General features: G+C 48.0%; 1 protein-coding gene across 5 annotated transcripts in view; it reads left to right on the top strand.

The window, feature by feature from the left end:
• SLC43A2 (solute carrier family 43 member 2) overlaps nucleotides 1–19,296 on the top strand; it is a 42,235-nt gene extending 22,939 nt beyond the window's left edge. For 4 of the 5 annotated variants that reach the window (XM_081160983.1, XM_081160982.1, XM_081160981.1 and 1 more), the window contains exons 6-14: nucleotides 6,691–6,783; nucleotides 7,922–8,055; nucleotides 8,140–8,342; nucleotides 8,793–8,939; nucleotides 11,514–11,652; nucleotides 13,040–13,166; nucleotides 15,072–15,145; nucleotides 16,598–16,721; nucleotides 17,251–19,296. In XM_081160983.1, the coding sequence (XP_081017109.1) occupies nucleotides 6,691–6,783; nucleotides 7,922–8,055; nucleotides 8,140–8,342; nucleotides 8,793–8,939; nucleotides 11,514–11,652; nucleotides 13,040–13,166; nucleotides 15,072–15,145; nucleotides 16,598–16,721; nucleotides 17,251–17,412 (1,203 nt within the window). In that variant the 3' untranslated portion in view covers nucleotides 17,413–19,296. The remainder of the gene's footprint in view (nucleotides 1–6,690; nucleotides 6,784–7,921; nucleotides 8,056–8,139; nucleotides 8,343–8,792; nucleotides 8,940–11,513; nucleotides 11,653–13,039; nucleotides 13,167–15,071; nucleotides 15,146–16,597; nucleotides 16,722–17,250) is intronic. The other variant, XM_081160980.1, reaches the window with a different exon arrangement.
• The last annotated feature ends 619 nt before the right edge of the window (nucleotides 19,297–19,915 follow it).

Raw genomic sequence — 19,915 nt, 5'->3', positions numbered from 1 at the left:
AGTAGCCTTGCTCTGTGGCCAGAAATCCAGGGGATGGGCTGCCTGCAGCTGCTGTTTGCCTCACTGGGAAGTTCACACAGCCCGGGTCTGTTTACTGGGCAGCTGAGGGGCTGAGAGAATGAGTCACCAACAGCATTCCCATGTGAGGGAACATGGCCATCATGGAGGTCAGCTTCTGCCTGGCTGAGCCCACTGCATCCCTACCCTCTCAGGCAGCAGGGGTGGTGGTAGGAAGCACCCAGAGCTTGGGGATGGTGCCTGCACTCCCCACCTGTGAGTGCAGTGAATCCTGCGTCAGGAAACAGCCTCTGCTGAGTGTTTTCCCCTGGCATCTGTCATTGCAACACAGCTCCAGCTTCCTACTTGGCAGCAGAGCTGGCTCTTCCCTCCACCCGAGCCTTGAGGCTCGCACTAGAGCACTCTTCTCAGTACTCAGCCATCACTCCATCACCGGGCTCTGAGTAGCCATTACGTGCAGCTGAGGTCGAGCAGAGACAGAGGAGGAGAGAAGGAGGGAGGAGACTCAGATGGGGAGATGAATTAGAGGAGTCCACTTGATGGTTTGGCCCAGGGCAAAGGGAAGGCCAAGGGGAAGAGAGGGGACAGATGGGTCTAAAAGGGGGATTAGAGGGATGTAAGAAGTCTCTAGGAGGGAGTGCAGACAGAATGCTTGACAAGGAACACAGAGAAGCATGAGAGGTAAGGGCCATTACTTTGGGGCCCAACTGAAGTGTGTCCTTGGGAGATTTCCAAGAGGCAGAGTAGCCCAGCGGTTGTGCACATAAACTTGACCTGCATTGGACCCCAAAGTTGACCTTTACCAGCTTGGAGGTGTCCCTTTACTTTTCTAATCCTAAAGATTTTTACCCATTAAGTGAGGATAATAAGTGTCACCTGCCTCGTTAAGGTTGTTTTGAGGGTTTTTAAGATAATATATAGAGTAGGTATTACAAATAGTTACTATTATAATGATGCTATTATATTATAATAACGTATCATTATATTAATGTAATCATGCTATATTATTATATACCATCACTTAATAATAAGGAAAATCCTTTGATCAAGCTGCCCTTGGGCACAACAAATGGGGAAATCTCTAGCAGGCCTGACAACTTTGGGAGGAAGGGAAAGAAGTGGTTTAAAAGATCACACAATTAGTATTAACATTTGAAAAATAGTTAGTGTCCACAGGGAAACCCTCTCTTCTCCTGAGCCTGTTATTCTTTTGTGACCACTGCTGCCAGGATGTTTACGCTTTGGGTTTCACTGGTCAAGGTCATCCTTGATGTTCTTTTCAGAGAGATTTCATCTGACATAAATGCTAAAAGGTGAAAAACATGTTCACTACCTATTTCAACACTTCTATTGGTCAAAAAAAACACCATGAACTAAGAAATTAAATGGCAAACTAGGAAAACATACCTGAAGTATATGAACAAACTGTGACTGTCTTTTATATATAAAGAGCCTATTCAAAATCAATATAAAAAGATTAACATCCTCATAGGAAAAAAAGGACAAACAGGGAATATAAATGACTGATGTTTTAAATTGTAGAAAAATGTTTAAAGCCATTAGTAATTAAATGTATGTTTTTTCAACTTTTTTTTTTTAATTGTGGAAAAATTTAAGTATACATGGTATTAGAGAAAATAGTATAATGAACCCCACACACCCATTTTGCAACCTGAACTAGTTGTCAACGCCTGACCACTCTTGCTTCATTTCTGCCTTCACCCACCACCCAGATTATTTTGAAACAAATATCAGTCACTAATTCATTTCATTCATTCCTCAAAGAAATGAATTTTACAGCAGCAGGGTATTGGCAAAGTGGCAAATATTAAAAATGATGATAATGCATAATGTTGGACAGTCTACTGTGCTGCTGATGGGAGTCTCAAATTGGTTTAAGTTTTCTAGAAGGCAGTTTGGCATGGAGTATGACAAAAACTTAAAAATGCTTATCCCCTTCTGTCTAGTGATTCTACTTTTGCGACTTTTACCTTGAGGAAATAATAGCTACGTGAACATATGTTTATCTTCAAGGATGTTCATTGAAGTGCTGTTTACAATAAAAATTAAAAAGGACCTGAGGTCCGCCCTAGCCAGTTTTTAGATGCTCCGTGGTTAGAGCATCTGCCATGGTCTGAAGGGTCCCAGGTTCAATTCCAGCCAAGGGCACGTACCTCGGTTGCAGGCACCATCCCAGCCAGGGCGCATGCGGAAAGCAACCAATCGATTTGTCTCTCTCATCAATGTTTCTCTCCCTTTCTCTCTCTCTCTCTCTCCCTCCCTTCCACTCTCTGGAAAAAATATCCTCAGGTGAAGATTAAAAATAAAAAAAAAGGACCTGAGGTCCAACATCAGAGAAATGCATAAATTATGGATCATCCAGATAAAGAAATACCAGATATTCATTACGAAGTGTGTTGAAGATGAATACTAAATTAGAAAGCATTTGTGATAAATCAAGTAAAAAAAAAAAGTTTATAAAACAATATTTAGCATATGATTTCAATTTTGTTATAAAGTTTTAGATATTTATAGGAAAAAGACTAAAGGGAAATATATCAAAATGGTAACATGGCTCTATCAGGGAGATTTTTATTTTATTCTTTATGTATACTTTGTTTCAGATGTTTTACAATGGATGTGCATTGCTTTTCTAATCAGGAAAAAGAGTCATAATTTAAAATACAGGATGTTGGTGTTGGTGGGAACACTGTGTAGTATAATTTGCCCTTAGGCTCTCTACTCCTCTGCTGACCAAAATAACATGTTGGGGAGGAGAATTTTCTTGGTGTTGCTAAGAATGTTCTAGGCCCGGAGAGGCACGGCAGCAAGGAAGGCAGCTGGGAGGCTACTGCCCTTGTCCAGACATGAGGGTGGGGGATCTCATCCAGGGGCAGATGGAAAGGCAGTTCTTCTGCCAGTTTTCTGTTCTTCCGTCTCCTGGATCTAGTTCTGGGGAGAATACTCCAGAAGATCAGATTGGAGTTGCATGTTGTCCCCAAACTCTTGTTGTTCTGTTGGCCCCTAGCCTGGGTTAGGGTTAGGGCAGGCTTGAGCTTAAGGAAGAAGGAAACAGGCTGGCTGGCAAGCTGTCTACTTCTCTGGAATACCCCCTAGCCCTGTTGAAAGGTTTGAGGTACTCTTTGTGCCCAAAGGTGACTGCACCAGCAAAAGTGTTTCCCTGGCCTGACTCTGCACCAAGTGGACCTTGTTACGCTGGGCTCATGTCCTCCGTCTACTCTTCTGGTTGGGTTCTGAGTCCTCTTTGTTCCTTTTTTTCCTTCACCTGCCTTAGTTGGATGACATTCCAGGCAGGAACAGTTCCCCGCTTCCGTACAAGCGGAACTAGTCTTTGGATTCTCCCTGGGGCTCTTATGGCCCCAGAGATGCCTCCCCTACAAGGCTGCCTTGCTGGAGTAGCCAGCATGGAGAAGCCCAAATATGTGAGCTCGGGAACCGAGGCATATCCTCTGAACCACAGCATACCTGAGAGGCAGGTGTGCAAAGAGCAAGGTTGGGTGCCTTTAGTGCTCACCTGGCTGTGCCTAGGCACACATGAGCACATCACATTTCCTCTGCCTGCGGTTGGGGGAATTTCCATATGCTCTTCTTTCTCCTCTGACTCTCTCTGAGAAGCCCGAGTGGACAGAGGATCCACTCCACGTGGGGGCTGGAAGAAGAGCTTTTTGTGTGCTGGAAATTCTTTGGGGAGCCTGGATGGCCTCCCTAGCTTCATACTATACACTGTAGATTTATTCATGTTCCTTTTTAATTCTGGGATCCCAAAACATCTTAAATTCCTTATTCATGTTTTTTTTAAACAGTGATATTGAGATATAATTCATATACCATGTAATTCACCTAAAGTATACAATTCGCTGGTTTTTATTATATTGACAGTTGTACAGTCATCAGCATAATCAATTATATCACCCCAAATAGAAACCCTGTGCCATTAGCATTTCCTCCCTCTTCACTTGCAGCTTCCTCTACCCCAGCCCTAGGCACCACTAATCTGCTCCCTGTCTCTATGGATTTGCCTATTCCAGACATTTCATATCAATGGAAACACACAATATGTGGTCTTTTGTGACTGGTTTCTTTTACTTCATATGTTTTCAGGGTTCATCCACGTTGTACTATGTGTCAGTACTTCATTTGTTTTATGTCTGGATGATATTCTATTGTGTGGATTTACCACTTTCTGTTTACCCATTCATCCTTTGATGGACATTGAGATTATTTTCACTTTGGGGATATTATGATTAAGGCTGCTATAAACATTCATGTATGAGTTTCTGTGTGGACATTGTTTTCATTTCTCTTAGATATCTACCAAGAAGTGGAATGACTAGATCATATGATAACTGTGTTTAACTGTTTGGACTATTTTCCAAAGTGGCTGCACCATTCTACATTTCTACCAGTAGTGTGAGGTTTCCAACTCCTCTATATCCTCAGCACATTTATTATTACCTGATTTCTTTTTATTATAGCTACCCTAGAGGGTATGAATTAGTATCTCATTGTGGTTTGGATTTGCATTTCCCTATGATTAATGATACTGAGTATATTTTCATGAGCATATTGCCCATTTATATATTTTTCTAGAGAAATGTCTATTCAGATCTTTTGCCCATTTAAAAAATAGGTTATTTATCTTTTTATTATTGAGTTGTAGGAGTTCTTTATATAGTCTAGATACAAGTCCCATATCAGATATGTGATTTGTAAAAATTTTCTCATCTGTGCATTATCTTTTCACCTCCTTGATAGTGCCCTTTGAAGTACAAAAGTTTGTTTATTTATTTATTTATTTATTTATTTATTTATTTATTTATAACCAACATCAGAATGTATTTTAAATTTATTTTTTTTAAATGCTATTGTCGCCCGGCCGGGCGTGGCTCAGCGGTTGAGCATCGACCTAGAATCTAGGAGATCAGGGTTCGATTCCCGGTCAGGGCACATGCCCGGGTTGCGGGCTAGGCAGCTGATCAATGACTCTCTCATCATTGATGTTTCTATCTCTCTCTCTCCCTTTCCTTTCCTCTCTCTGAAATCAATAAAGATATGTTTTTAAAAAATAAAATGCTATTGTCCTTATAATGGTCTGTTTCAAAAACCAGATTTGTATTAACTTTTTTCAACAGAAATCCAGGTTCAGGATAGGATCATCATAGATATGAAGCACAAAAGTTTTCAATTTGGATGATGTGCCTTACTCATGTTTTCCCTGTTTTATTGAGATATAATCACATATAACATTGTATTAGGTTTTTTTTGTTTTTTTTTTAAATATATATTGATTTCAGAGAGAGGAAAGGAGAGGGAGAGAAAGAGATAGAAACATCAATGATGAGAGAGTCATTGATCAACCCCGCAACTGGGCATGTGCCCTGACCGGGAATTGAACCCCGACTGCCTGGATCCCAGGTCAATGCTCAACCACTGAGCCATGCCCAGCCGGGCCGACAAATAAGGCTCCCTGTATTAGTTTTAGGTGTACAACATGATGATTTGATATATGCCGTATTCATTTTGAATTGTGGGCAACTTAGGCAGAAATGATGAGGGGCAGGTGTGTAGCCAAGTTCAAACTGCTTGTGTTTGGCAACAATTGATTAGCCATTACGTGTTCCATGTTTGCTAAAACCCCAAAATGATTGCTGACAAATGGGGGAGGGGAACATAGATTAAGTCCATATAAACAGTCTGAATTCAACAAACAGGCTGGCATAGCTGTCCAGAGAGGTGTCTCAGTGTGAGGGACACTGTTGGTGTGGGTGGAAACTTTCACCGCATGGATGCGATCTCTCTCAAGGTTCTAGAGAGAAGCTGTAACGGGCCGTTGGGGCATGTACTTGGCCTCACATCTGAATTGTGACTGCATTATCCTATATTACCATGCCTGGATTTGTGTGGAATCGCCAAGGGTTTTAGCTTCAAAATTACGTCAAATGGGCCCAGAATGAACTTACGAGAGGGGCAAAAGAGTGGCTCTCTCTGAGAGGAGAGCCTGAGCTTTTTGGCCTTCTCAAATGTTCATCTCTGGGGCAAAACTGTGGAAAGGGAAAACCCTCCTTGCACTTAGAAATTCAGAAGCATAATCCCAGGCCAGCACCCTTGTCAGCCCCAAGGGAACTGTAGAATTCTGATTGACACCTTCCAGAAATCCACTCTCTCACAACTGAAAGCAGCTTTTGCTGACATCTGGTCCTTCTGGGACGCTGATATTTTTATTTATAAAAATGACAGTCTTGTTCCCAAATAGATTCTTATTTTTAACCGGCTTGCTCCCTTTGAGGGCTGCCTGTCTCCCAGCTTTGCTCTCTGGCATCTCTGTGTAATCCTGTAGAGACAGGAAGGCCTCTGACCTGTGCTGGAGCAGAGAGGAGGGACACTTGCCAGCCAGAAAGTACAACAGCTCTGTCCTTATACCTGGGGTCCGAATTCTGCAGTACACTCCTCCCCTGCCCTTATCAACCTCAGTCGGGAAAGGAATAACTTTCTATTAGTAGTAATTATCCCCTGGACTAATTCCCCTGTGAACTGGGGGAGGAGAGCAGATAAGAAAAAGTGCCTGATGAGCCTTGATCCGCTCTTTCCCCTCCTTCATCCATCCTCTGTCCCTTCTCTCAGCTGAAGTCTCCTTTGCTTCTTGTCTTACAGCTGCCCAACATGTTTGGTGACCTTCGATCCACGTTTATTGCCTTGATGATTGGATCCTATGCCTCCTCAGCAGTCACCTTCCCAGGAATCAAGGTGAGGGTGTGACCAGCCGGTTTCCAGCACATTTATTTTGTACTAGCGTCTGAACAGAGGCTTCTCCTAAGGCTCCTCCTACCCTCTCTGAAGAGGGAAGTACTTGTGGGTGTGGGGGCCGGCCCCCCACCACCACCCACACCTGGGAGGATGCACCTGGGCACCATGGGAGTAAGAAAAGAAACCCACTGGGCCTGCGGATGGAAAATTCAAGCATATCACTACAGGGTGTCACCGCAGGCTGCCTTTGCACTTCTGGGCTAGGGTACAGAAAGGGGGTGGGTGAATTTGTCCCTGATCCTGAGTCCAACTCCAGTATCCCCACCCCCAGGTCTGTTGTTGTTGGGCTGTTTACTCGCCATTAGCCAAAGTGCTGCTCCTGGCCAAGTTGGTTCAGCTGTTTCCCTCCCAGGCAGGATTCTGAGCCCGTCGAAGTCACACAGGGTCAGGATGAAGCAAACACCTCCCAGTCCATCAGCCCCAGTTCCTACTCCAAATCCTGTTGCTCCTACTCTGGTACTGGAAATAAATTGCAATAATGACAGTTACAGCTAACATGTTCATGCTCAGCAGGCTTCCTCCCGCCACTGAGCACTGCACTAGGACCACACCTGCCTAACCCCCACCATAGTACCATAAGGACACATGCCAATCTTACACCCATTTCTCATTTCTCGGAGGAGGAAAGTGAGACAGCCATCTGTTTATTCCTCAAGTATTTTCCGCACCTGTTATGTGTACTCTTCAAGGTGCTGGGGAAACATCAGTGGACAAGGCTAACAGGTTCCTGTTCTCAGGGATCTAAACTAACAATGGACAAGTAAATGAATGAAGCATCAATATTCTCAGCCAGGGCTATTCATTGTGAGCCAGTGATATGATAGTGATGGGGGTGGTCAGAGAAGGCCTCTCCAAGGAAGCAACATCTGGTCCAAGGTGGAGACACGGGGTTAATGACCCCCTGTGCCAGGGAGAGTTGGGATAATTGGGATGCAAATGTCTGATGACCAAACACCCAGGTGGATAGGGCTGTCCCTCCTCATGCAGCTCAGCAGAGATGATCCCTGCCTACTACCCACCCTGGCTTCCCTGTGCCAACTCTGCCCCCTGCCCTACCCCTCCCCATTGTGCCTTTCAGGTCATCTATGACTTTGGGGCCTCCTTCATCATCATCCTCGTGGTCTGGGCCGGCTGCTCTGGGCTGGTTTTCCTCAACTGCTTCTTTAACTGGCCCCTGGAGCCCTTCCCAGGGCCAGAAGACATGGACTACTCGTAAGTGAATGTACTGTCTGTCCCCAGCCCCACCCCAGTTATGGCCCTGGGGGGCACTGACAGGATACTTCCTGTGGCCTTCAGGGTGAAGATCAAGTTCAGTTGGCTGGGCTTTGACCACAAGATCACAGGGAAGCAGTTCTACAAGCAGGTGACTACAGTGGGGCGCCGCCTCAGTGTGGGCAGTTCCATGAGGAGTACCAAGGAACAAGCAGCACTGCAGGAGGGCCACAAGCTCTGCCTGTCCACCGTCGACCTAGAGGTGAAGTGCCAGCCAGACGCCGCAGGTACCCACTGTGAGGCTCTTACCTTCCAGGCCTGCCTGAGACATTAGCAGGGGCATCTGCACTCACACCCACCCACACTCACATTCACACTCACATTCACACCCCCAAGACAGGAAGGGGCAGCCAATCCGGATCTGAAAGCCCTAGCTCCGGCCAAGGATTTTGTGCGCCTCATCTCAGTTAATTCCCACCCTGGTGTACAGATGAGCACACTAAGGCTCAGAGAGGGTAAGGGATTCACCCAACTTGTTTTACATGGCTGGGTGACCCAACTCTAGCACCCACACCTTTAACCTCACCTGGACCTATCCTTGCATCCAGCATGGAATGATTTGGTCAGCAAATCGGCCTCCCCTCCCCACACGCTGGGCCCTTGAATGGCAGGTGGGCTGTGGGCCATGGAGATATGGGCCCCCTTCTCTCTGAACACCTATGGCATTCTCCCCACAGCAGCCCCCTCCTTCATGCAGAGTATATTCAGCCCCATCCTGCTGCTCAGCCTCGTCACCATGTGCATCACGCAGCTGCGGCTCATCTTCTACATGGGCGCCATGAACAACATCCTCAAATTCCTGGTCAGCGGTGACCAGGACAAAGGTAGGTGGCCCTTGGGCCTTGGTGCAGAGTCCCATAGGAGGACCCTCTCCCGAGTGGCGGTCACTCCTGCCGCCTGAGGTTGAACCCATTTCCCGGCCAGCTGAATGGTATTAGGCTGGGCCAGACCAGCAGGGGCATGAAATGACAGAGTCCAAGGGATCCACAGCTCGTCAAAGCCATTTCATCACAGCCAGCCCCAACTATTCATTCACATCCCCATTAGAGTTTCCCGGTTTAGGAGGAAAGGGAAGACTAAAATAACAAGGTATATCTGGGGTGTGAGGTGTATATTTTTCATGGCCTGAGGGGGCTGGTTGATGTGTTCATGAATGAAAACATTGCTCAGAACAGAGTACTCTACCTGAGAGCCCGATGAAAGACAGCCAGTGAAACCCAACGCCAAGAATCCCCCTGGGAAACCACAGTGCAGGGGTGTGGAGCTCCTGGGTGCTGAGGGGGGCCCATGCCAGCTGCACAGGAGACTTTGAGGCAATTGGGCCCGCACTGGCATCTGTGCCCTGGAATGGAAGCAGGGCCAGGCAGAGGCTTCCTCATATGTGTGATCCAAGTTGAGACTTGTTCAGTCTGGTAAACAAAACTGATAACCCACACACTACTTTCCCAAAACAGCACAGAAGGTCTTTAGGGGATTAGAGGTTTTGATTCTACAAAGAAAGTCAGTACTTCCTCAGGGCCTGAGCTGAGTCAGCTTTAGTCGTCCAGAAGCAGGACAAACACATTCGGTAAATGCTTTTTATTGGCAGTCTCAACTGGTGTGCGACTTTTTTGTTGGTGGTTTAATTGTTTTTAGGAGGTGTAAGGAATCAAATATAGTTTTTAAAAGGGGATGAGAAATCCAGACTTAACAAACAGGAAAGATGACAAAGGCCCCCAGACAACACTGGTTCCACTGTGAAAATGGGCATCTGTGGAGAAGGGCTATCTTGTACCCTTGTACAATTTCATAATGAATGCTGACATAGTAAAGGCCCTATTTTTTACAGGAAGAAATAACTTGTTTAGCTTTGGTGAGTCCAGTGACGTTCCCCCCAGTTTCTACCACAGGAACGGTTTCATTATGTAACACTCATTAAAATCTGTGGACTGAACTTTGGGGAAAGCTGATCTATCATGTTTCCACACCCTCTATTAAAAACTCTCAGGCCCAGGGAGGTGGAGACCCAGAAGTGTGCAGAGAAGGCTCCTCACTAGCCTGCTGCTGAGTCGTGGCCTTTTATTCAAGTTTCTGAGAAATCCTTTGCTGCCCAAGAGAAATTTTTTTCCAACTGTTTCCCACATTCAACAAGTCAGTTTCAAGAAGTAGAGGAAGTTGGGCCAGGAAATTCCATCTGCAGCTGACAGGGCATTGGTTTTCCCCAGCCTGCTCCTGTGAGCTGTTATGTACAACACCCACAGCCCCGACTGTGCCCAGAGGGATGGCTTCAGGGTCAGGGAGCCGGTAAGGGGGACAGGAGAACAGCTCTGGCTCTCTGGGGGAGACCCCTGGTGTTAGATGCTTTGCTGGGGGTTGAGATGCATTGCTTGACTTCTCTTGCCCTTGGAGTGCAACTGTGACAGAGAAGTGTTCCCAAAGGGCCACATGACAGTGAGTTCTGCCAGGTCTTCTGCATTCACACTACTTCCCTGTCATGGTCCTCAGCAAGCCACAGGCCTGATTCACCAGCCTGCCTGTGACAGGGTGCCAGCTGCACATGACTGAGGCCCGGGCAGACAAGAAAACGTCAGCAGGCATCTGAGCTGGGCCTCCTCCCACTTCCTCTCCTAGAAGCCTGGCTCAAGCTCAGCCACCCATGGGTCCTCTGAGAGTCATGTCTAGGTGGGAAATGACATGTATGCTGGTCCCAGAGCTAGCTAGCCTACCTCCATGCCCCAGCTTTCTATAACAAACTGTTGCTAACTTTGCTCCTTTCTGCCTTTTTACTTTGCTTTCTCGATGCAGTGATGGCCGCTGGTAAGCAGGGGGGGGGCTATCAGGGAGCATTGCAACCTCCCCTCCCAGTCAGTCACCGTTCAATGAAGAAATTACTTTCCTTGAATTCTAAACATCCCTCTCAGACAGAACTGTGGGTGGGGTTGGGTAGTCAATTTTCAGTTCCCATTTGCCCCCCAAAATCCCATCTTAATTTTAAGGCTCTTTGAAGATTGAAACCCTTACAAGCCCCTGTGAGTGATGCCTTCCTGGTTTATTTCTAGAGGCAGAAAACTAATGGCCAGTCTTACACAGGTATCTGTTCCAGGCATTGGTAATTTTGTGGTTGCCAAGCCATAGAGACCTCCTGGAGCTTCTGGGGGAAGTCATTGTGACACACTAGATTTCATTAGCTGTTTCTTAGAAATGAGCAGGGGATTTGGAGAAGAGAATAGGGTGCCTACTCCTCGTTCCAGCTTTGATTTCAGAGGTTAAGGTCTTTGGGCTCCCCTCAAGATCCGCAGTGACAAGAGGGGGCCTGGGGAGCACCCCAGAAGGGCCTATGGGGTCTCAGACTTTGCCCGGTGCCTGCTCCAGGCCTCTGTCAGGAGCCCCCGATGACATAGATCCACCTTCCTCCCTAGTTGGCCTCTACACCTCCATCTTCGGTGCGCTCCAGCTGCTCTGCCTGCTGACGGCCCCCATCATCGGCTGCATCATGGACTGGAGAATGAAGGAATGTGAAGATGCCTCTGAGGGGCCTGAGGAGGGAGACGCCAACCAGTGCGTAGGCAGGGCCTGTGCCTGGCTCTCAGCCCCCAGAGAAAGAAGCTCCCAAGTTGGATGTTAGACAGGGATGGTCGGAGCGGGCTAGGTTTTAAAGTCAGCAGAAGAAGTGAGAGAGGTGCCTGAGGCTACTCTCCCAGGGGCTTTAAGACACTCAGCTCAGCACACTTTCAGGTCTACTGCTGCTTTGTGGGAATTCTTAGGTAGGCTGAAGTTTGGGGAGCACTAAGTTAGATGAAAGAAGAGGAGAAACGGGAGGAAGGTCTATGTGCAGACACTGGGTATCAAACCATTCCACTTTTAGGATCGCACTCAGATCCTTGGCATAAGCACAATGGGTGAATGATCTTAACCCAGTGCTGCCTTGCCTACAAGGCTCACTCCACTCGGTAAGAGTGGTAAGTCGCTATAACCATAGTAGGTGTTAATAGATTTATTCATGATCCTGAGCATTAAACAAGATACTGGAGCCCTACTTTGTAAGGGTTGGGCTCTAAGATCAGAGGATGAGTTAAATGCTGTCTTCTGTGACTCCACCTTAGTCTAATAAGGTACTGTTTATTGTATCAGGCCCTGTGCCAAGCACTTAATGCACAATATCTCAGTTAAGCCTCACAACACCTCGAGGAGGTGTGTACTAGTGTGATACCCATTTTACAGATGGGGGAACTGAAGCCAGGAGTTTGAGTAGCTTGCCTGAGGTCACATAGTAAGGAAGCAGTGGGCCTGAGACTCCTTACACATCTCCCAGCACTTGGCATTTGTTCTTGAATGTCATACAGTTGTCCATGGGGTGTCTGAAGGTGGTGAGACTAGAATTAGTAATAGTGAATTCACAAGGAAATAATTATAGAGAATGCTTTGTTATCTAGGTCAGGTCCTATAGCCAAGAGGTTATTTGTGCCCGTTCCGGTTCCATCTGCTGCATATTTGTTTCTTTCATTCCCTTCAGCTCGCCCAAGGGGAAATCCACTCACTCCCTTATTTGGCTTGTTATCTGCCTTACAGTGGGCTGCCTGCAGGATTTGGGTGAAGTTGAAGCCAATGATGAAGTGAGGCTTTGCCAAGTCCTAACTTGGGCACACTCTGCGCTTCCCTCCCCATCATTTGAGCTTGGTCTTCACTAAAGCAGTACAGTGTGTTGATGACCGCAGTCTCCTATCAACCTCTCCACTGAGGGTCAAGCTCAGCACTCAGTCAAGAGGGTGCAGTGGGAGTGTCCCTAGTGCTGGTCTAGCTCCAACAGTCCCTAAAATGTTCTTGGGTGTCTCTGAGTCTTGAGTTGTTTGTCCACAAGCTGTGACTCCCGGGGCCTGACTTCTTGGGAGTGCTCACTGTCCTCCAGGGAGCCCCCAGCTCCAGTGTGTACTCTGTGTCTCTGCAGAGGCGAGAAGAAGAAGCGGGACCGGCAGATCCAGAAGGTCACCAACGCCATGCGGGCTTTTGCCTTCACAAATGTGCTGCTCGTAGGCTTTGGGGTGACATGCCTCATTCCCAACCTGCCTTTACAGGTGGGTGTGGGGAAAGGGAGAGGTCAAGAGGGGTAAGGGGACAATGAGACTAAAAGGTGCATGATGTGTCATGAAAGTCATCAACAAAGAGAATGGTGACTTTTCATTCATTTAATTCAACTAACCAACCAACTAACTAGCCCCCTGTTTTTTATACAAAGAGCCTCTCACCTGCCAGACTTTGTGCATGATGCTGGGAGTGAGCTGTAAATGACACTGGGATTGCCTTTCACAAAAAACTCTTCTTTATGAAGCTCTATCATTCCTCCAGGTCTTTTGTGCATTTGCATACCATCATACCATTTTCCAGAACAATGTTGGGTGGTTGTGTGGCTACTTATTTTGCATTGTTCAAACAGCTGAAATCTAATGCCCAGAAAGGCCTGGCTAATCTGGTATTGATGGGAACATCTGTTCCTCAGATATAAGAGTACCTGCAAGATCTGTACATCATAGAGAGTGGAAAAAGATTGGCATTTGGGTTCAAAAGCTTAATTTCGTTCCATAGGTTTCTGATGCTTTTGAAACCTAACATTTGGCAGAGATTGTGAGCGAGGCAGACTTTATCACCTGTCTGCCTCCGCCCTTAGGTCCATGAAAGTGGACTAGCCCCAGCCCCCAAGATTATGAACTTTGAAGGGACTTGAGTGATGGCATTGCTCCCAGGTGGGTGTAGCCCAAGATTAGATGGTATCTTGGGCCAGGGCCAGGATGAAAGCAAGAGTCCTTCCTTTTTAAAAGTGGCCACGTGTTGAGGTACATTGAATACCCAGGTGTGCCCCACCCACGGGTGCTATCACGTGAATATGCTGACGCGACGTGCAGATCACAGTAAATCATTAGAAACTTGTACCAGTTCCAGGTGGGAGTGTTGTTACCTCCCTGGTGCCTTCCTGGCCTCCTGGTGTCTGCCCTCTCTGCAAGACTGACAGACCCTTGCCCTGACCACTGTGTCCAGTTGAGGGGCAGTGCTTAGTAGGGACAGGCATCTTTTTTTTTTTTTTTTTTTTTTTTTAGTTTATTAAAAGAAAAGTTATGAAAAAGCAACAGGGCAGTTGAAGTGGAAAGGGGGAGGCTGCCCCAGTATGTGCCTACACATTCGGGCACAGCCCTCTTTCAACACTGCAGAGAGTGGCCCCTGCCCCTCCACCGCCCACATTCCTGGGAACAGGTCCTGGCTGCTGAGTAGGATGGCAGGGCTTTGTATGAAGAACAAACAAAGGGTCCTGGTGGCAAAGTGGACAGCTCTTGTGCCTCTCAAATCATTAACAAGTGCTTCTCAGAACTAGCAAAGCCTGTCAGTAGCAGCCTTAAAAAGCAGGGCTTTCCTAGGCATGTTAGGTCCTGAGTGACCAGGCAGGGAGACCTCTGGTCAGTTGTCAGGTCAGCAATAGCAGGGGGTCCAGTCATGATTAATGACCTCCTACTTATTGCTACTGATACATAGTTTACAGTGGAGCCTTGGTGGGGCTGTTGGTGAGGGAGCTGATTTTTAGCGTTTGCCAATTTCCATGGTGTAATTGCTCTCATCATGGCTGATTTCAATCAATATGGTGTCATCAGTTGTGGAGTTGGAAAGAGAATTACAGTAGCACACCATCATATGGTATTTCCTTCCACCATACAAAAACCTTAAGAACATAGATAATAGCAAAATAATTAGGAAGTGATAAGTTTTAAGTATTCATTACCTTTGTTTTTAATATAGCTTAATTGTAAGTTTATAAAATGTAACTTTTCATAATGACTGTGTTTAACAGCTGGCTCGCAGAATTCCCCAAAGTTCAGGAATTGGCCCTGCAGAGCTGGTATGAGCCAACTCTAGATTGCCCCCATTGCTCAGGACCCCAGGAACTGGGGTAGGGGGACAAGGTGAGGGCTCACTCTCTGTTCTCCCTCCCTCAGATCCTCTCCTTCATCCTGCATACAATTGTGCGGGGATTCATCCACTCAGCCATTGGAGGCCTGTACGCTGCCGTGTAAGTCCTGGGAGCTGCGGGTTGCCTGGTGACAGAGGGTAAGGGAGTGACATATGGGAGGTTTGTGGTGGGACTAAGGTCCTGAGGGGGGCAGCCTGCCCTCTCAGGGTTCATTTTCTTGAATCAGGGACTGGTAACAGGGCTTCTGTTGGGTGTGTCAGGGGAAGGCCATACCTGGTGGGAGGGCGGGTCAGTGGGCAGACAGTTGGGTGCCCACAAGTCTTGGCATTTAACACGAAGTCAGTTCTCTCTGCCAGAGTCAGTGCCCCTGTGCAGCTCATTATTGCCTCAGGGGCTGCTGCTCCATGGAGTTCTGAGCTGCTTCTGGTTGCTCATGGGAAGGGCAGGGGTGGGTTCTGCCTATCTAAAGCTCAATGTTGACATTCAAATGACCCTCAGGAAGCAGCGACATGGATAACTGAGCCCAAAATGTATCAGACAGTTCTCACCCAGAATCTCACAGGGCCGCCCGGCCGGTCGTGGCTCAGCGGTTGAGCACCGACCTAGGATCTAGGCGATCAGGGTTCAATTCCCGTTCAGGGCACATGCCCGGGTTGCGGGCTGCAGTCAATCAATGACTCTCATCATTGATATTTCTATCTCTCTCTCCCTCTCCTTTCCTCTCACTGAAATCAATAAAGATATATTTTAAAAAAAAAAAAAAGAATCTCACACGGCCTGCCTCTACCCACAGCCTTCTCAGGCCTTGGCTACAATGAAACCTGCCTTTCTCCAAGAGGCCATCCCTGTATAAGGAACCTCAGCATTCTTCCTCCTTGGGCCAGGGCTATACTCAAAAATTGGAACCCAAACACCATCCACTGTATCTTTCTGACCTAAGACCAGATTGTTCCCCACTGGGAGCTCCTTCCCATCTCTGGGGCCACAAAGCCTGATGTTTTCTAAGATTTTGCCAGAACTCTCTCCCCCTCCCAGCAGCATTGCATGGGGGTCATTCCAGGTCTGCATGTCCCCCATCCACCCAGACCTGGAGGAAGTTGCAGCTGCCCTGGAAGGGTCTGAGGGAGTTTGCTGAAAGCTCTGATGCTGTGTTTTTGTGATTAGACTATGCTCCTCTGGATAAGGGCACAGCAGCGCCAGGCCCAGCCTCCATCCTGCTCCCTGGACCTGTTTCCCAAGCTGCAGACTCCTGCTGGCACCACACTTTCCACTCAACTCAGCCAGACATCCATGGGCCCAGGGCATACCTGGGCAGGGTGGGGTCCTTCCCAGAGTCTGGGACCTTAGGTTGGTCCAAAAGAGAAATTCACTTTGCACAACTGTTCAGCAGAAAGTAATCTGATGTTCTCTGAGGCTATCCTGCCCTGCTCTTCTCTGAGTCTATCATGCCTCTTCTCTGGCACCAGCACACCGGGGGCCAGGCCGAGGCCGAGGAGCATTTGGAAAGCCTGAGAGTGGACCTTCAGTGACAGGTTGTCTGTTTCCCCGCAGGTACCCCTCCACCCAGTTTGGCAGCCTCACAGGACTGCAGTCTCTAGTCAGTGCACTCTTCGCTCTCCTGCAGCAGCCCCTGTTTCTCGCCATGATGGGTCCCCTCCAAGGAGATCCACTGTGGGTAAGAAGGGCCAGGGGGCAGTGGGTTACAGGCATTGGCCCCACTCTGCTGGGTGGGAGCTGAGAAGCATTGCTCTGGGGCTTCCAGAGCCCTAAAGACAAGAAGTTTGGGAGCTGAGGGTTAAGATCATATCAGAGTCCCCTGGTGAGTGGTGGCCAGGCAGGAGAAGAAAAGTACCCTTTTTGGACCTGATTTTGAGATTAAGAGAATCCAGTTGTTGTCCCTGCCCCACCCCTGGAGATTCAGATCAGTAGGTCTAAGGTCAGAGCTAAGGGGTGGGGGATGAGGCAAAGAGCAGGCCCTGTGGGCTGCTGGGTGGCCTGCTCACAACTGGGGAATTCAGGTGCTGGAATGTGGCCCTCCTGCCTCTTGAACATCCCAGTTTCAGTTTTTCCTTTCCTGTCCTGTGACTTTCTCCCCTTTCCCAAACCTGAGTGTGAGGAAGGGTCTTAAATTGGACTCTGCAAGACCACAGCCCCCACCTGGTCCCCTGCCCCACTGATGGCAACTTTCATCCCTGCCGCCGCAGGTGAACGTGGGGCTGCTCGCCATGAGCATGCTGGGGTTCTGCCTGCCCCTCTACCTCATCTGCTACCGGCGCCAGCTGGAGAGGCAGCTGCAGCAGAAGAAGGAAGACGAGAAGCTTTTCCTCAAGCTCAACGGCTCATCCAACCAGGAGGCTTTTGTGTAATGCCCACCACCTCAGAACTATGGCCTCCTGCCCTTGCTTCAGTGACTCACCAATGTCCTCCTCCCTACCCCAGAGGACCTCCATGCACCCCCAGGAATCTCTCCTTCACCATGTTGGAGTCCATGCTCCCTCCTGGGGCTTGGTCCTGCCTTGGAGCTCTGCTGTGAAGGACAGGAGAGGGCCTGGACATGTGATTTTCCTACTGCTGGAAGCAGGGGCTGCCCAGGGCTTTGCTCTACCTTTGAGGGACCCTAGAGCCTTGAGGCTTCATGGTACGTGAAAGAGGAGCCAGGAGGACCCCTGACAGTCAGGCTGTCTCCCTCAAGTATCTGGATTCTGCCTCTTGCCAAAGCAGAGGGATCTGCCATTTACTGCCTACCACCTGCCCCTCGGCTGCATGCCCACCAACCACGCCTGCCTGAGGACAAAGGCTTGCACTGTCTGCACCCCCCTCGCCTGGCCCCTCATCTCCTCCCCTGGTCAGTCTGAGGCTGCCTAAGGAAGGAAGAACCTGCTTCCTGTTGTTGGTGCTAACTCCTTTTGTAATTCCAGCCCCCTGTGACCTGTCCATGGCCTGTCCTCCTATTAGAGGCCTTTGGAGAAGAAGTCCCCTGGCTTAAAGCCTGGGGAGGGGCTGGAGGGCTGGATGGCCACATGAGGCTCAGGAGCCAGGGACAAAGGACCTCAGAACTTAAGCGGAGAGCAAGTTTCTACTGCCACCCTTCATCCAGTCTGTGACCTGAAGGAAATTAAAGGGGTACCAACACACAGCTGTCTTTGTGGGGGTGGAAGTGAGACTGTGGCTGATAGACATGGAGGTCCAGGCCTGGTGGGGAGGTAGATATGTGAGAGGCCTAGGGGTTTGTGTATGTGTGGGTATGTACATGTGACATGTGTGAGAGGTGTGTGTGGGATGGGGGTAGGGTGTGGGCTCTGGGCATGTGCTCCAGTCAGGCCTGCAGCAGTCTCAGCACCCTAGAGCCAGCCTAGCCTGGCTCATCTGGGAGCTTGTGGGAGGCTGTGGAGCTACAGCGCCCCCTGCTGGCAGACTCCTCCAGAGCCCTGGAGCTGTTTACATGGGAGAGGCCTCCCTTCCTCCGCCAGGTGGGCCTCATTTACCCACCAGGACTTGCCCCAGAAATGTGTCTGGGATTTCCTGGGAGTGCCAAGAGGGGTGGGTGGATTTTTAGGTTTATAGGGGTTTTTTTTATTTTAAGTTTTATCAGACTTCTTTTTACAAAGCAATAAATCAAATTTCCTCCTGTTAAGGGTTGCCCCTGTTAGCATATCAGTTAAGGGCTATACATGCCTATTTTGAGCTTGAGGAGAAAAGGCAAGACAAGATTTTCTGCCACTGACCAGCCCCAGTCATACCCAGCTGCTCACAATCTCTGGATGATTGCCAGATTGGGAGGGGAAGGGCCGGGAAAAGACTCCCCCCGGCCACCCCTAAATTGGGTTTGTACAGACATCTTCGAAGTGGACCACCCCCTCTGCTGCTTTTCCCAGCCAAGCAGGCTAATCCTGTCTCTCTTTTATCCCCTGCTGAGATCTCCTGTCACTGGTCAACTATCCTGAGGGTTCCTCCTGAGTTCAAGACACAGGATAATCCCAGGAGAGCCTCAAGCTCAAAAAGAAAGGCAAGATGTGGTGGGGGGAATGAACAGAGAACAGAAAGGGGCAGATCCAGGCCCAAATTCAAGGTTGAGCACCTTGAATACACCTAATCTTCCTAGGCTTCAGTCCACTCAAATATTTTAAAAAATTTGTTTATGACTTGGGGTGGTGGACACATAATACAATATACAGATGATGTATTATAGAATTGTACACCTGAAACCTATATAATTTTATTAACCAATGTCACCCCAATAAATTCAATTTAAAAATATTTGTTTAAAACATATTTTAAGCCCTGACCAGTAGCTCAGTTGGTTGGAGCATCATCCCAATATGCCAAGGTTGGGGGTTCAATCCCCAGTCAGGGCACGTACAAGAATCAATCAGTGAATGCATGGATGATGGAGCAACAAATCAGTGTTTCTCTCTCCCTCCTTTCCTCCCTCTCTCTAAAATCAGTAACTAAATACAAATTTTTAACATATATTTTTTTAAAAAGAGAATAAGATCAACATTCCCCAAACCTTTCCTCAGGACACTAGTTGTGTGAGGTTTGATGGTTATTCTAATTTTTTAAAAAGTTTTGTAGTCAAATTTGGGAAATGCTGAGTTAAAGTGAAGCATGTTTCTTTGCAGCAAGCACTTGCAACACTTTTTGGCATGCTCATGGACTTAATGGCTCTCCAAGAGGGAGTGTGGTATGCTGTGGGGGGATGGTTTTAACAATCAGAGAGTCATCCTCCGTGTGTGGCCCAGTAGAGCTCCTTGGTGCTTGTTAAACATACAGACTCCAGGTCTTGCCTCTGGCCTAGAGGGAATCTGGAGCTGATATTTTGCTAAGCACCACCTGGTGATTCTGGTGCCCCCCAAAGTTTGAGACCCA

This window comes from Miniopterus schreibersii (assembly GCF_964146895.1).
Source record: "Miniopterus schreibersii genome assembly, chromosome: 16".
In the NCBI taxonomy this organism is placed as follows: domain Eukaryota; kingdom Metazoa; phylum Chordata; class Mammalia; order Chiroptera; family Miniopteridae; genus Miniopterus; species Miniopterus schreibersii.
Note: the sequence above shows the minus strand (reverse complement) of the source record. Positions and strands in the feature narration are given on the sequence as shown.